Source organism: Phasianus colchicus, chromosome 4 (assembly GCF_987193195.1).
Source record: "Phasianus colchicus chromosome 4, bPhaCol1.hap1.1, whole genome shotgun sequence".
NCBI lineage: Eukaryota > Metazoa > Chordata > Aves > Galliformes > Phasianidae > Phasianus > Phasianus colchicus.
This window is the reverse complement of record NC_143439.1, coordinates 59,894,452-59,911,914: the sequence shown is the minus strand read 5'-3', so window position 1 is coordinate 59,911,914 and position 17,463 is coordinate 59,894,452. Positions and strand designations below refer to the sequence as shown.

At 38.9% G+C, this 17,463-nt stretch overlaps 1 protein-coding gene across 1 annotated transcript; it reads left to right on the top strand.

Annotated features, from left to right (window-relative positions):
- The first annotated feature begins 839 nt into the window (after window positions 1-839).
- On the top strand, window positions 840-12,691 carry OTOP1 (otopetrin 1). The gene is made up of 6 exons (XM_031588732.2): window positions 840-1,125; window positions 4,697-4,833; window positions 8,097-8,155; window positions 9,900-10,030; window positions 11,202-12,148; window positions 12,521-12,691. Exons 1-6 carry the CDS (start codon window positions 840-842, stop codon window positions 12,689-12,691), a joined length of 1,731 nt encoding a protein of 576 aa, XP_031444592.1.
- The last annotated feature ends 4,772 nt before the right edge of the window (window positions 12,692-17,463 follow it).

The following is a 17,463-nucleotide window of genomic DNA, read 5'->3' as shown; positions in this document are numbered from 1 at the left end:
GCGAGGCCAGACTCTTTTCAGCAGTGTGCGGAGACAGGACAAGGGGAAATGGCCAGAAGCTGGAGCATAGGAAGTTCCGCACCAATGTGCGCAAGAACTTCTTTACAGTGAGGGTGACGGAGCACTGGAACAGGCTGCCCAGGGAGGTTGTGGAGTCTCCTTCTCTGGAGATATTCAAGACCCGCCTGGACGCCTACCTGTGCGACCTGGTGTAGGGATCCTGCTTTGGCAGGGGGGTTGGACTCGATGATCTCTGGAGGTCCCTTCCAACCCCTACGATTCTGTGATTCTGTGTGATTCTGTGATTCATTTGAGACATAGATCGCAGAGTGTTAAAAAACAAAATAAAAGCAAACACCAGTGCTTTGGATGTTTGATATGCTACCAGCAGGGTTAGGGTAAAAATGTGAGACCTGCCTGGCCAGAATAAGGACAAGTCTATCTTTGTATTTGGCCTCCAACCTATGGCTACGTGAATACCTAGGATTAGGAGAATTTGTGTTGTACGCAAACAAAATACCATCTGAAATATTTCATGTTTTACGCAGGGATGAATTCCTGTCAGCGCCCATAGGCAATCAACTGGTGTTCCTGATCTGGAGGTTTGCGCGCATAGTCTACTGGCTATAGGTCACAGAACGTTTTCTCCTCTGGTCCTGCTGCCGGCCCCAGCTATTGGCCGAACACGGGGCACGGTGCCCGCCGCCCCTCAGCGGTCCCGCAGCGGCGAGAGGCACGGCGAGAGCCGGCGGTTCCGCTCCGCCCCCGGTGCCGCTGTGGGCCGGGCCTGGGGCTGCCCGGGGAAGCGGGGCCGGCTGCCCGCAGCGAGCGGCTGGGAGATGGAGAAAGTCGGCTGTTCGTCCTCCGCGGGAGGCAGCTACCCGCAGAAAAACGCCGAGATCCTCAGCAGCCAGTACGGCATCAACCTGTTCCTGGCCGGGCTGCTGCTCACCTTCGCCTGGGCTGTGCACGCCGTTGGTATCAGCAAGAGCCACCTGCTCTCCTACCTCATCACTCTGATGCTTGTTCAGCTGCTGTGGATGCTGTGGTACCTGTGCAGGAGTTGCACGCAAAGGAGGCTGATCCGGGACAAGGACACGCATGCTGGAGCCCGCTGGCTGAAGTGTAAGTACATGGCATGCAGGTGGCAACGGGCACGGGATGTGTGTGCCATCACCCACCTCCACACCGCTGTCAGGGAGCATCCCGGTGCTGGGGATCCGTGCACACACAGCGAGTGCTAGTTAAATACAGGCATAAAGATCCCTATTGAGGGACTGTGTGGGAAAACTGTCTCTAAACATACCCACTTCCCAACGTGCTACTTACAGTGCTGAAAGGTATGGAGCCTTTTTTTCCCCTTTCCCCCATGTACCAGGCTACTTTGGCAACATGTAAGAAATAAAATACAGATTTTGGAAGAGGCAGTTGTTACATGCAACATTCCCACAGGATTTATCACCTTTTCCAGGCAATGAAATAGTCCTTATACTAGCACCAGTCAGAAATGTCCTCAAGGGCTCTCTCTACTCATGTATTCCAGATATTCCCATTTGTACGTGTTCAGTGATGCCTTAGAATAATTTTGTGGAATCATAGAATGGCTTAAGTTGGAAGGGAACTTAAAGATGAGAAGTTTCAATCCTCATGCCATGAGCAGGGCTGCCAACCAACAGGTCTGTAGGCTGGATCTTCAAGATCACCAAATTCAACCATCAAACCTTAGAATAGCCTAGAGTTAGAAGAGGACAAGATACTTGTCCAGACCAGTGTATAGTTTAGTAGGTAAAATATATAAGCATGTAATCACAAGCTAGCATTACTTTGTAAGAAAAATATACCATTCCAGAAGGATAATGGAGGGTTGTAAAGGCCATTACTTGCAGTTCAGGTGCCTATTGTAAGGACACATGTTATACCAAGAGACTGGTGGAGCACACTGCATCCCACCAAATGCCATATTTCTGGTTCCCAGGAAAAGGAAACTGAAATCAGCATTGCACACAAGAATAGGCAAGCCCAGCTTTACTGACTGCTTTTCCAGTCTTGGTAGTGCAAATAGTAGGTTGGAAAGTAAGTATGTTGAGTGCTATAAAACAGCCTAAGCATTAAATATTTTCTTGGTGCTAGCAAAGATACAGCAATCAATTATCACAGCATCAGCTAATGAAAAATTTAGATGAAAATCCCAAGAACATTTAAAATTTGATTCGTTTGAGAAGTAAGGCTGTGCTGTGAAAGGCTAGTTTAGTCTCAGTGGCTGTGTCTTCCATTTTCCTTGCACCTGTTAGCAATTATTCTATAAAAATGACTCCAGAGATTTTTTAGGGGATTTTTAAAAATTATTATTTTTTAATGTATAACAATATACAGCCATGGTCTGTTGACTCTTTCTTGATTGTATGGACTTATGTGCCAACTGTTTCTTTTGATATTCACTGTTTTCCAAAATAATATTCAGTTCTCAGACATTTTTTTCTTTTATTACCTTTTGTGACTTAAGTCCTACCAAAATTCATAATTGCAAGCTTTAATTTGATCCTATTTTGGATCAAGCTATGCTTTTCTTACAGAGAAAAACTTTCCCTTCCTAAGTATGGAATAAATACTACTTAACAGCAGAACCCCCTGCCCTTTCTTCTATTGGCAAAGAATTCACAGCATTTCATTTGTCCTACAGGATGTAAGGAGCTACAGACATTGAGAAATAAGATCCTGGAATGCACTACTTGGTTACCTTATCCATTTCTTTTACTAGCACAGGGTTGCTCTTTGTAATATGTTCTTAGCTGTGGCGGCTTCCACGGCTTTTCTTGGATGTCTGTGCTGCAATTCAATCAATTCGTCCTTAGGGAAAGTCCTACTCTTTCCTATTCTTAAGAGTTTCTTGTAGTTACATCAAGCTCATAAAACTCCTTTATCCTGTATTAGTAAGAGAAAACTTAGCTGAGCTAAGGTGGCAGTTCCTCTGCCAAGATCCCTCTTATTCTTCCCTGTATCAGTGGTTTGGCATAGAAATCTTTTATCTGGCAGGGAAGTCCAAAAATGAGGGGAATGGACACATTTTCATCAAGTCTTTCCACAGAAAGCTCTTGGCAGTTCTTGACTAGCTTTATCAGCTGCTTTTGAAGAAAGTGTTCTTGCTTTCATCACTGGAGAAAATGTCTGTGAATCAACTAGTACAACATGTAAAAACTGGCTCAGCATATTTTCATGATTCCCTTCAAACCATGATTATCATTTTGGTAAAAGAGGTGGTAGGTGGCTATGGCAAATATGGGAAGAGAATGAGTTAACAAAGGCCTCCTGTAGCAGAGTCCTGGCACACAGTTAACAAAGCTAGCAGGAGAAATGGCCAATGACCAAAGAATTGCTTAAGGAAAGGTTTCCTGAAGTCTTTTTGTGCTTAAATGTGAACTTTGTGAGCTAGACCAGTTCCCTTCCAGCTTGCATGGCAGATCAGCCTCTTCTACTTACTGTGACAAAAGTTCTTGTGAGGTCTTTGTCTTAAACAAAGTCCTGTTGTCCTGACCCAAATAATCCCAGAAAAACTGATGAAGCCTTGTATAGATGGACTCCTTCCCTTTTGATGTTCCAAATTTTATTCCCCTGAGGACACTTTCCTGTAATGAAAAACTCTGTAATCATTATTTTGAAGTTCAGCCTGCTGAGACAAAGAACTCAAAGGGGAAATTGATTGGTTTCACAAATGGCTTTATTTCATTATGTTCTCCAGCAGCACATCTTCTGTTTAAAGCATAGGTGGCTGGTCACCTTACCCAGCTCTTGGCAGACTTCAGCTTACATCTTTTTCTTACTTGGATTAAGTTGTCCTTTATTTAAACCCAAATTCTATTTTTAGAATGACATTTTCACGACTGTATCATCTTGGTTTCCTGCTTCTTAATGGCTAATAGGAAGAATTAAGCCAACTTTGCAATACTGAAAATCCTATTCTTGATCTTCTAAAATACAGAAATTTCAGTGAACATTCAAAAAATAATCACATTTTCTTAGTACAGTGCTCAATAGAAATTATATAATATTTCTTAAACTTACAGATATAAAAATAGTTGAACCATCTTCTAAATTTTTAATAATGGTATATATCAATAATTAGGATTAGTTTTTAATACTGAAATTTTGATCTTTGGCTCCTTTTCAAAAAACCAAACTACACAGCTTGTATCTGTAAGTTTTGGTCTCTGACATGAAGTGTAGCCTCCAAACAACGGAGATGACATATCAAGTGATTGTGTTACTGCCTGCTGTAGAGTTCTGGGGCCCGGAGACTGTAACATTATTGTTCAATTCCCCTGATTTGTGTAGTTGGCTTGTGACTACACAGAGCATTAATTCGCACACTATATGGCCGCTCCAGTGCTACATTTTGAGAGGCTGATCTTGCAAGGACTTAAGAGCCATCTACAAGGTGCTGAGAGTCTTCAGGTCCATCTCTAGATGCACTAGGTGTGCACAGTGGTATGATTTAGTGATGTATTGGGCAGAGGCTTTCAGTAATCTTACCTATTACTCTGAGTGAATTGTCCTCATGAACACAGATCCGCTTTTATTTCCCTAAACAAGAATATGAATAGCGATTTGCATTTATTTTCCTAAACAAGATTTTGTCATGAGGTACAGATTGTCTCTAGTCTATGTACAATGACATTTTCTAATATCTTTTCATTTGCAGGTGGAATTACATTATTTGCAGTGATTACTTTAATTCTGGACTCCTTTAAAATTGGATATTACGTTGATTTTTCAAACTGTTTGTCGCCAACCGAAGGCATCTTTCCTGTAACACATGCAGCACACACCATCTTACAGGTAAAAGTCACCAGTTGCAATTTTATATTATAGATGTATTTCTTACTAACAATATCTTTCTTTTTTTTTTCTTCTCATCATCAGTGGATTTTACACTATAATTTTGAGGGCTAAGTTTTAATGCATGTATATAAATTTTATGTGCACATTCAGACTATGCATCCTGACATTTCAGTAATTGCTCAGCTGGAAAACTCCTATGGATTCAAAAAAGAAATTAAAAAAAAAAACCCTCTGTTGTAGTTGAAGTTATATGCTTTTCAGTTTGTTACGTATAAAGCTTTCAGAATTTTGTGGCAGAAGAGAGTAGCTTGATGATAAGACAATTCACTTGTTTCTGTATGCACAACTTGCCACACAATTATCAACCTATCTGTTCTGATATCCCTGATAGGAAAGAATGCCTGATTCTTCAAGTGGAAAAAAACCAACTTTTTCTTTGTGGGTGATAAAATACTTGCACACCTTTTGTGTAACAAACAAACATAGATTTTGCTTCCAGAAGCATTTGATCCTTCTTCTCAGTAGCTGTGCAGTACCAAAGATGGTCAACGACTCCTGTAAAGTACTCCAGCCACTTGTTTACTTTCAGGCTTTGTCTCTGTATTACATTGCCATGTTCCATAGCAGATTCGTTATTGCATGAATAAATGTTGCCCTTTTCTTAACTGTATGGCAGAGCATAAAAGGAGCTGGCTGGTTTTCTTAATAGTTTTCCTTATTTTGAGTGCCTGAATCATGAACACTGCCTACTTCTGTTGCAGCTTGTTATCCAGTCTGTGTGAAAGCACAAAAAAATGCAAACTGTTGATATCTGCAGGAGGTAGGTGCGTTTCATCGTTAGGTGAAGATTGAGATTTTTATCCCCTTTCTTGTCAGAACACTCTGAAATTGGAATTCCTTTAGGCCTCTATGAGCAGATTTGTGGTGAAGAAAGGAAGAGCCACTAAAGAACGATAATCAGTTGCAGCCAGGTGATCTGATGCTCTTTTGAAGATAAGTAGCGCACTGATGAGAGCGAGAATAGGAAAGAAAAGAATGTTTTTTTCTAGTGATTGTGGTTGCATGTAAATGAGCCATCAAACCACCTACATTCTACTCTTTTCTGTAACAGACAAGAAAAAACAAATCATTGAAATTTAAGCAGTAGATCTCTATCTTTTCATCTGAGAGCAATATTCATATTTGATGGAAGTAGACATAATTTTACATTCTTGTACTATTCATTCTCAATAGAATCACAGAATGGCTTGGGTTGGAAGGGACCTCAAGGATTATCAAGCTCCAAGGCCTGCTGTAGACAGGGCCACCAATGTCTAACAATTTCTTTGCTTTACTTCTGAGAAACAAACCTGAGAAGTTGAGCCTTTTTTTTCCTACTGATCTGCATGCAGCATTCTTCATTACATCCAGTAACCCCTACTTGATGGTGATTCCAGCTACTGTGAACTAGAGTGTGGAATAGATGGAGCTGAACAAACAGAACAATAATTTTGTTTGATTTAATATTACATCACTCATGTTGCTGATTTTATCATTTGCTTAGCTTAAAATAATGAAATCTTGAATGTTAGTATGAGCACTCAAAGACAAAGTAAGACGTGTAATTTACCACATACCTCTTACTTAAGAAAAATGTCATGTCCTTGAAATGCAGGCTGAAATTACACCAGAGAGGATTCCTAATTACTTGTCATCTGAAAGCCTAGGGATTCATTTTCTACAGAACATGTGTTGGATGCTGTTGTATTTTACTCTAATGAGACATCCTATTACTTGCCAGTAAATGAACAAATATATCCTGGAACTGTGCAAACAATGAACTAGCACCAGCCTGCCTCTGATCTCCACCGTTCCAAGGCAGCCTTTGCATTAAGCTCTTTCACAGACAGAGCCCTTTGTTCCTTTGATGCAACATATGCTCTGGGAGCAAAAACTGGATTTTGTGTAAGTTCCTTACCTTAGTTATTTTTCTATTCCTATTTTCCTTCCACTGTCTTGAGTTCAGTGTTTGAACTAAGCTTCTTTTTTATTTTAGTTCTAAAGAATGTTTTCACATCTTCTGTTAGATTTTACCATATCCATTGATGGCAGAGATAAGGCTAAGGTGATAATTATTCATTTCAGTTTGAACTTCCATGGCATCTTGTAGTCTTTACATCTGGAGTTCTCCAATGGTTATACTTCCTTTTGTGCTTAATTGGATGAGTAGGTGGTTGGATTCTTGGATTTGAGCAAACTCAATTCCAAATGTCCAGTAGTGTCGTCTGAGCCCTGAACTTCTAGTAGGAGCTACAGAGTACTGCACAATCATGTCTTACCAGCTGTGAAGGTACCGTACCTTACTGAGAAAATGTATCTCCAGTCACTGTAGCTGCTGCAGAAGTAATCCAAGTTCTTTGTACTTTTCAATCCATTTCTGAAACACCACACCAAACAAGTCTCTAAGACAAAACATTTGGATCTTTTTCTCTCCTGCTAGTTCACCTACTGTCAAGTTCAGTATAGTAGGAGCTTTTCTGAGTAAATAGTAATCCCAGTTTCACACTAACATTGCTGAGGTATATCAATGTAATTCATCTTGCCCCTGTCAGATTTTAGAACAGGTTTTGTATTAGTAACAACCTGAGGTTTTCATTTTTCCACCACAGAGATAGAGAGTAAAGGGGAAAGAAATATTATAAGCAACTAACTCAGTACCATTCTCTCTCTTTTGTTCTCCAGCTTGATCTTTCTGCACTACATTTGGGTGCAACTGCATTTGTTCCTCCTAATGCAGTCATCTCCCAGACTGATAGAACAGCCTTTTCTCTTGCTCTCTGAACATCCATTGTTTGCTCCATCAGTTAAGTCTCTCTTGTCTCTTGTCTCTCCACTTGTCTCTTTCCCTTCATAGAATTTCATGTGTTTAGTAAATTATTCAAACATAGCATCAGCATGCTCTGCAGCAATCAAAACATTGTCTATTTTATTTCCTTTGTCATTAAAATAAAAGTCTCTCCAGATACAGAAACGTAATATGTTTTGTTGAGTCATTTTGAAACTTTCTACTCTCGATCCACTAGCTTAAAATCCTAGTCTCCTCATGCCTGGGAGGTTATGGCTGAATGTTGGAAAGGGTCAGGAGTGGATATGGAGCCGCCATGGTATAAGTCATCAGTAGATTTAATCATCAAGGTTTCTGTCTTCAGATATGCCTTCCTTTTTTAGTTTCATACATATGCATTAGTATAATGACATTTCTCTTTATTTCATTCATTTAGGTATACTTTCTATGGTGTCATGCAAAGGATATTATCCAGTCTTTCAAAACACTTGAAAGGTAAAGTACATCTGATCCTAATCGAGAATGCAATAAGTTTTAACACATACAGTTTTACTGTATAAGGGACACTGAAAATTAACAGAGCTTGATTTTCCTCTTAATTGTGTTATTGTAAATAAAAAGTAACACTGTCCACCCAAGTTGGAAGATAATAGTCTGAACTATTTTTTTCTTCTTTTAAGCATGCTTGTGTTTCATAATACAGAATAGACACAGAATAAGCATATATTTATTACAAGAGAGGGAAAGAGTAACGTATGACATGTCCAAAATCATATATGTTTGTTAGAGGAAGGAAGCACCAGATTTATGTCTGAGAACTATGCACAACTATGCTGTTTTCTCCTGCTGAGATGGAATCTGCATCATCAACCTGCAGGCAATGCGGTGTATCTGGGATATTTTACATTGACCTTTTAGGAACTCGCCTTTTGGAGTGAGGTGCAGGCATGCAAATACTCTGACAAACACAGCCTCCCCATCAGTATCCTGTGCACACACTTCAGTAAGGGTTCTGCATATTTCTGCCACCAGATCTTGATTCTCATGCTGTAATTAGTGTGTCCTCTGAAACAACTGAGTACATGCATTTGGTATGGAACTGAGTGCTGGTCTTTGAGGCCAAAGAGCTAGCTCTGTTGTATTTTGGTTCTGTGAAAACATAGATCAGTGAATATGAATGTCTTGACACAAAATAAACAAACATAGGAACTTTTTAAATAATAATGTCAAATTGTCAGTGAGCTGACCAGTTCTTATAGGAAGTAAGAGAAAAGTAGTTAGATACTTCAGCTATGACGATGACTCTCCTTTTTTCAGCTCCCTTGGGTAAACATTTCAGCCTTGTAGCAGAAAGCAGAGTGATCGCAGAAGGCTTGCAGTGTCACATGGAAGAACCAGCTCTGTTTATATGTAGAATTTCTGAAATACCTGATTACAAGTCATTCACTGCAAACAGTTCAGTAATAAAGAACTGTTCCTTGGTGAAGAAACATCACAAGTCTTGGGTGCAAGAGAATAATGCTTGACAGAACAGTGAATGAAAGGATTGTGCCCAGGAAACAGATACCACGGTCTTCTACAATAAAAAGGAAAATGCTGGGCAATTAAGAACAAGTATTATATGGGTTTTACTAGAAGGTTCAGAATCATTAACCCACTTCTTTCCCTGATGCCATTCTGTTTCACCAAGCCATGACATGGCTTGTCCAAGACCAAGATTCTTAAAACCACTTGGAGACCTAGCCTCACTGTACCAGTACTCTGAATGGGATAAACCCCTCTGTTGTCTTCAAGCTATCTCCAGGAGACAAAAATGCATGGACTAGAAGTTAGATAAAGCAGTGAACTTTCTTAGAAGAAAGGCCAACCACAGTGAGTATGGAGAAGCACCACAGAAATACAACTTGCAGAACAATTAACCCTGGTCAGAATGTTAATTCACTGTCATTAACATGTCCAGTCCAAAGAATAAAAAACATCACAAAAGAGAGCATGAAAGCATCCCATCTGTGTTTTAATATATTAACCCATTGTGTTTTTGTGCTAATTTGAAGGTCTAACGTTGATTGTGCTTCACTGTGGAACATGTTTAGAGAGATCATTTACTATTTTTTTCCTCTGCACTAACTAAATAGTGCCACATGTGGTACTATTAATCCATTGTATTTAACATACATTCATATACATAGATGTAGATATATGTTGTGCAGATTCATTCAATAATTACCTTGTTTTGTAGGTTTGGGGTTATCCATTCTGTGTTCACAAATTTACTCTTATGGACAAATGGAGTGTTAACAGAGTCAAAGCATCAACTGAATGAACATAAGGAAAGACTAATCACACTTGGCTTTGGGAATATAACAATAGGTAAGATGAAGTGTTGGTACATTTTGGAATTCCTGCTCCCACACAAAATGCTCCATCTCTGGAGGGTAGAGCTGGGTACTTCCTGTATGGGCAAGAAGTCAACTGATACACAATCTGTTTATATAATAACTAAGATGATGTATTAGCATGATCATATATGCAACTCAAGCTGTGGTTTTCTGTCAGTTTATCTACCCACTGGTTGAGGTCCAGAATAAAAACAATTTCCAGAAGATAAAAATGAATCTTAAAAAATAATTATTTTGAGGAATAACATCACTGGATAACCCTTTATTAGTAAATGAAAGAAGTAAATTCAATACAGCTGTTTCAAAAATATAATTTACTATTTTCTAAACTATCAGTAGAGAAACAAGAATGGATAATCTTGCAAATTCTCCTTCCCAGGAGAGAGGTAACGCATGGTATGCAGACCCATGGGATTTGGTGGAATAATTCAGAGTGTTTTTAAATGAAAACATTGTAAAAATAGTATCTTCTGCCACCATGGAAATATATGCTTTCTTAAATTATTTGGTTGGATTATAAGTACACATTAAGTACATTTATTTTATGCATATGTGCAATTTGTTCTCTGAGTTTACAATGCAGGTTATTGCACAGCAGAGAGAGAATGATTTCACAGGTTCCTCTCAGAAGGAGTAGATAGATTCATAGTTATTTTACCTTCAAACTATATTGGAGTATCACAAGAATGTATCTGTGGTTTATTTTATCTTTTTCTTAAACATAAACAAAATTTTAATGAAATGCTGTGGTTATTAGAAATGACACTAGTGTAAGTAACTGATACAAATGAGAGGAGCCTTTTTCTCATTAAATTTGTTCTGTCCAAATGATTGAGGACTCAGTCCCTAGGAATCTTTGATATTTGTATAATAGAACAGTATTTCTACAAAGGCTCCTCTGCACTTTGCTGCAGCATTTGTTCATGGTGTGATTATTGCTAAGCAGCTAGAGACCACAGTTTGGGGACCATGCTAATGACTTAAACTACCTGAACCCATTTTAGATAGCTGAGTGGATAGTATGATGTGTTGTCTCACTGAAATCTTACCCTTATATTTATGTTTTATTTATGTTTTATTTGTTCATGTTAAGCAATAATTCTGTATAGTTCACAGTTCTAATCTCTCTCCCCTTTCTTTAGTTTTAGATGACCATGCTCCTCAATGCAATTGTACAACAACAACTCTCTGTTCAATATTTTCTCAAGGAATATATTACCTGTACCCCTTTAATATAGAATACCACATTCTAGCATCCACAATGCTCTATGTCCTGTGGAAGAACATCGGCCGCAAAGTAGAACACCATCAGCAATACAAAACTCCATTCAAATTCCACGGCATAACCGTTGGGATGATTTTTGGACTAATTGTGTTAACTAGCACAATAGCAATTGTTGTGGTATATTTAATCCAGATTGGACGTTCGAAAATCAAAAGTGAGTTAGCACTGACAATGTTTTACCTCCATGCAATCTTTGTGCTGGTTCTCATGTGCACAGCCGGAGTCATTGCCCTGCTGATCTACAGACTGGACGATAGGTCATTGGACAACTCCAAAAATCCTGCTCGAAAACTGGATGCAGAGCTGCTGGTCGGCACAGCTGCTGGGTCTTGGCTCCTGTCCTGGGGCTCTATCCTAGCAATTATCTGTGCTCAGGCTCACCCCAAATACACGTGGTATAATTTGCCCTATTCCATCCTGGTCATCATTGAGAAATACATTCAGAATCTCTTTATCATTGAATCCATACATCGTGAGCAGGAAAAGGTGAATGATGATATTAAAACACTTCGAATAGTGACAGTGTCTCAAGGGAGCACTTTGACACTTACACCCTCGTACAAGGAGATTTACAATGGCCATGCTGCCCAGGATGCTGGGGAGTTGCCATGCCTATTCCGTGGCAGCATCTGTGCCAGAGAACGTGTTGTGAGCAGTGGTGACAATGAAGGGACAAGTCAGGGAGATGGTTCGGGCATACATTTTGCCTCTGAGTTCTCCCTCTGCAGCAGGAGCTCGGTGGCTGACAACAAGAGGAGAATTCTGAAGAACATTGCTGCATTTTTATTCCTCTGCAACCTTTCGGTAAGGCATTTTAAACGTAAATCACAAGCTAATACCCAAAAGCTTCCTAACCCTTCTAGCCTGGTAAGTATGTTAAAATTACATGGTTTGATAGTCTGTAGCAAGTAAATTTTAGTTCTTCTGGAAGAGTAAGTGGATATGCCTTTGGGGAACAGAATTTATCTAAACATGGAATCTAACTTTTTTAGTCATCATAAAGGAAGCATAAAAAGGCTATTAACAGTAAAAGCTGAAGTCTCTGCCATTGTGCCCTGGTAACATGGAAGGCTCAGATATTTGCAAAACTAAACTGCAGGCTTATGGGAGCACAGTCACTATGGGCTGGTCCCTCATCATTTATAATTAATATAGCATTGCCTTCTTCCCGTGCAGCTTTGGATACCACCGGCATTTGGGTGCCGCCCAGAATACGACAATGGGCTGGAAGAAATCGTTTTTGGCTTTGAACCTTGGATAATTGTTGTGAACCTTGCGATGCCTTTTTCTATTTTCTATCGGATGCATTCAGCTGCCTCACTCTTTGAAGTCAATTGCAAAACATAGATCATACACGGTCCCTCAGTGAAGAATTGATTGAATAATTAATTAAACAAATAACAGATGAAAGAGTGGATGAATGAGTGAGCGTAGCAACAGCTGCTCAATAGATAGAAGATTCAATACATATTTCTAAAAGAAGGGATCATAGTTAATAGCATGTATTTTTTTTAAATCTGTGCATTTTGTTACATATGTAGAGTTATCATTTAGACTTTTCAAAATCATATTAGTGTTAACCATACATAGGCAAGTTAATTTAATCTAATTAATCTTTGTTTTGGTCATCAGCAATTTGTCCTGAATTTGAATAGTTTGTACTGCTCTTTTTTTCATTCATTGTGACCTGTGAAAGTTGTTTAAAAAAGGAAAAAGTAACTGCTTAACTTCTGTGGGAAATTCCCAAGGATTGCTGTACCAACTGATGTCCCCGAGTCACAGACACTCTGAAAGCCCCACTTTTTAATTCCTAGACACATTTTTTTATAGTAAAACATGAAAATATTTTCTGCTTTGTTGGGTTAGGGGAATTATATTAAACTTTCTGAATATTGGTGGAAAATCAATATTTAACTCTTTTTTTTTTTTTTTCTCCTAACTATATGATATGAAATCCAAATAACTAACATGTAGGTTAGATACCATGCTGTGTATAACTTCTTCTGATAAAATATATTCCTATTAATGCATCTCTCTTGTCTTGTAATTACTCTGTGACATAACTGTGAAATAAAGTCTTTTCTTCTATTCTTTATTCACACATCCTTGAAATGTTTTGAAAGAGAAAAATCTAGTCTTGTAGTTTAAATTATATATCTTCTGTTGCCGTAATGCTGTAAATTCCCTGTACAATGTCTCTTAGTAGCTGCTAATTTCTTTGTACTTCATTCTCTTGGTTGGAAGGTAAGCATGTATACTACAGGAGTCCGATAGAACGCAGCTTTCAGCTGCTTTGTTCACAATCACGGATCAGAACGGAAATTTTGGCTTTGTACCACTAGAGGGCAAACAGAGACCATTACCTGATGCCTTCTAGGAGTTTCTACCTGTAGTAGTTAGATTTCGAATCTATTCTGTGGCAAAGACAGCCATAACATACGTAAGAGTTTTTCTTACCTTCTTTACCTGATACAAAACCCGTATCAGGCAAAGCAACCTGAAGTCTGAATTAGGTTCACCACCACTGAGGTTGAGCATGAGAACACCTGTGTTCCTGCAGAGCAATTTCAGCTCCTTAGAACCACCCCTGATCACATCACTGTAACTTCTGCCTCTTTTTAGTGCTGCTTGTTGTGCTCGTTTGTCACATTGCTACTACTTCCTGCCCTCATTCTCTCTCATAGCGTTTTCTATCTTTCCCCTGGAACACACTAGCCTCATCTCACCTTTCATGCTCCTTTCATGAAGCTCTCACCATTTGGTTCTCTCAGACCAGTTTCATTTCAAGCAGAATGAATTGGGCAAGCTGGAACATCAAATAAAGCTTTCTTCTTCCTCCCAAACCAATGGCTGGACCAACTTTCCAGCTACTTCTGGTACTGGAGAAAACTCATTTTGCTAGGTAGCCTCACAAATTCCATTTCAACCCTTGAACAATAACAAAGGTTGGTTAAAGAAAGATTCCTTTGGCTTCTGTTCTGTTTGTGTGATGGGTCGCATGTCATTCTTCAGCCAAAAGTGGTGCTCTTTCACTGACTTCAACACTTGTGTTCAACCAAAGCACAGCTCACTAATCCCTAGGGCCAGAAAAGGGTCCATATGCTGTACTGGGAACACTTGGCACACATTTGGAATTTTCAAAAATAAGTAACATTAGCATTTTCATCTGTCTTCTCTTTTTCTCAACATCACTATTGAAATACTTTCATTTGTCCATGGTATTAAATTGATTTTTAGTGCTAAAATTAAAGTTTATTTGGAGCAGCATTCTGGCTCCAAATGCTTTAACCATGCTAATAAGCAAATTTTGCTCCAAGCTGCACTGTTGAAACCCCACTGACTTAATTGATTCAGGGAACTGGAGAACAGATTTCAGTCTGAGAGACATAAGAGATTTTCACAAGAGGATTTGACCCCAAAATATCATTTTGCCCAAATAGAGAATATCTTCCAGAACGAGACCTTAGTATAAATTATTCTTGATGCAATGGTAAGTCACGAAGTGAACATTTTAGAAGTATAGCTTTTGAAGAAAGAAATTTTTAACCAGGAATGTTAATCAGATTGTTTAACTTGGTGTCAATCTAGCTCTGATCAATGTTCAAGCTGGTCTATTCCAAACATCTGCTTTCAAACTTCTTTTTTTTTTTCTCTCTTTCTCTTTGGTGTAACTCCACAATAGCAGTATATCATACTTTATATGCTCTATAAGGAATAGGAGAAAGTTAGCCTATGTAATCAATCACTCAGGCATGTAGCTGGAGGCTGGAGAGCAGGCTTACCCAAGAGAGGTCTCACAGTTGCCATTGCTGTGTTTCAGAGATGCCTAAAGGGGAGAGTTTGTCAACTTTCATGCTCTCCAGTGAATGCCATTAAGACCAATTTAATACTATTTTAAAAGAGACTTTTTAGAAAAGAGAATTTCTTCACAGTCAAGTCCGATATTCTTTAGGTAAGTAAACTACTCTGAGTTTTTGCTGCACAATGTAAATCAGAAATTTCTTTATCGTGACTCTCCTACTCCCTCAGTTTCCCTCCCTCCCTTTCTTCCTACATCATCTTATTATGTTTAGGTAGCATTTGAGCTCATTTATGTATAAAAATAAAGGCTGATAAGATGTTGAAGTATTCCTACAATCCTCAAGCATTTGCCTGGAGAGTCTAATTTCTGTGACCATAGACTTTTCTAAGTGGCTTTTAGAGTCAGTGATACTTGATCCAAGATGGAAGAAGGTGGAAGTGTCATGGCTGAGTTTTTCTAAATGAACTGAATTCCCTCTATCAGTATTTCACAATCCTTGAACTTTCCTCTTTTAATCACATTTAAAAAATTACAGTGATCAATTTGATCATTTTGCAAATACTCCTGTGTTGCATGGCCTACTTGTGGTCTATTGATTTTGAGTGGACTATATAAGTGCAGAGAAGGAGACAATTCCAAAGAACAGCAGAGAGAGAAACTGTCTGAATAATTTAAGCACATGATTCTTTCCACTGAGTGAGGAATTAAAGGTGTTCATGAGGATGATAAGCTCATTTAAAAAAAAAAAAACAACTGCCTCTTCCATTGAGCATGTAATAAATCCTCCAAGATCAAATCTACAGAGACCTTCCTAAGCTGGGGCACCTACTATGCACACCTGACTATGTTCTGCCTTTTCCTGCAAAAGCTCTGAGCAGAGTGGGATTATGTCCAGCTGGCTTTGAATCGCTGACTCCTCAGAGATGAAGCACAACTGAAAGGCAGAGGAGTGTCTTTACACATCATTTTATATAAAAATTTGTGTAAAAAATGGCTGGCCTGTGTTTATTTTCCAGTAAATCTTAGCTTGAACGTCACTGTAGTATACTTGCAATTAAAAGCCAGCTTGTGAAAAAAGCACATAGATCAACTGCTGCCAAGAAGTGTGTCAACATTTCAATCAAAGCAGAGTGAAGATCAGTCCCTTCCACACAGCCAAGATTATCAAGAATACCATAACTTCTTCATTTTAATTTATTATGCAATTAAATATTTTTCAGGGCTTTCATTTTCTTTTCTTTGTTCATTCTGTTGGGAAACCTGTCCAGTACAAAAACAATCACAAATTAAAATTTCAGTATATCAGGAAAATATCATGGAATCATAGAGTCATTCAAGATTGGAAAAGATCTCTCTAAGATCATTTCATACAACTATGGACCCATCAGCACAATACCAGTGTCCCTCAGTGCTACATCTACGTGTTTCATGAACACCTCTGGGGATGGTGACACCACCACCTCCCTGGGCAGCCCATTCCAGTGCCTGACCACTCTTTCTAAGATGGCAGTGCTTGCATCTGACATCAGGTCTGTGCTTGAGTATGTCACTGAAACTGAATCTGTGGTACGCAGTTACAAGTACAGGTAAACCAGACACCAGCATGAGCTGTATGCCACTAGGTGGGGATCAGACACTGAAATAAAGTACATTAGTGAGGCATCATTAACAGATTAAATTACTCCAGGAAGGAAACCACCTCATAGACCTTTGTGTTACTCTGTCAAAGCAGAAATGGGTGTTAAACTTCCATGTGACTACAATTCTCTTGACTATCTTTTATTTTTAGGTAGAGATGCTGCTCTGCCTAATATAAACCATCATTTTCAGGTCACAGATCTCTGTCAATAGTACTAAAATAAATTACATTAGCTTGTTATTTTTAACCAGAAGAGTCATGGTGGCAAACGTAAGTAGTCGCAAATTGTTCTGAAATTAAAATTCAGATCCAGATGTGGTATTTACCTATTCTAGACAATTATTGCAATCAATACAGTTAATATGCAACAAACAATTCCCAGTATTGGATAACTTGATCCACAGCCTTTTCTTTGTTGAAGGCATGCAGACAATATTTCAATGGATAGCTCCTGTCCTCGTTTTCATTCTCTGCCCTGACATTTTGGAACCCACTGTTCCCTTCGGCCATTCTTTTTTCTCAGATCAATGCACATTTTATGCTTGATGAAGATGAGTCTACGTACAGTTACCTGTGCTGAATGCCCAAGGCAAAAGTAGTCCTTTAGCATATCTTGCAAGTCAATATATATGAGATTTCTGATTGGCCAACCCTGCCAAAGTAACATGGAGAAAATCT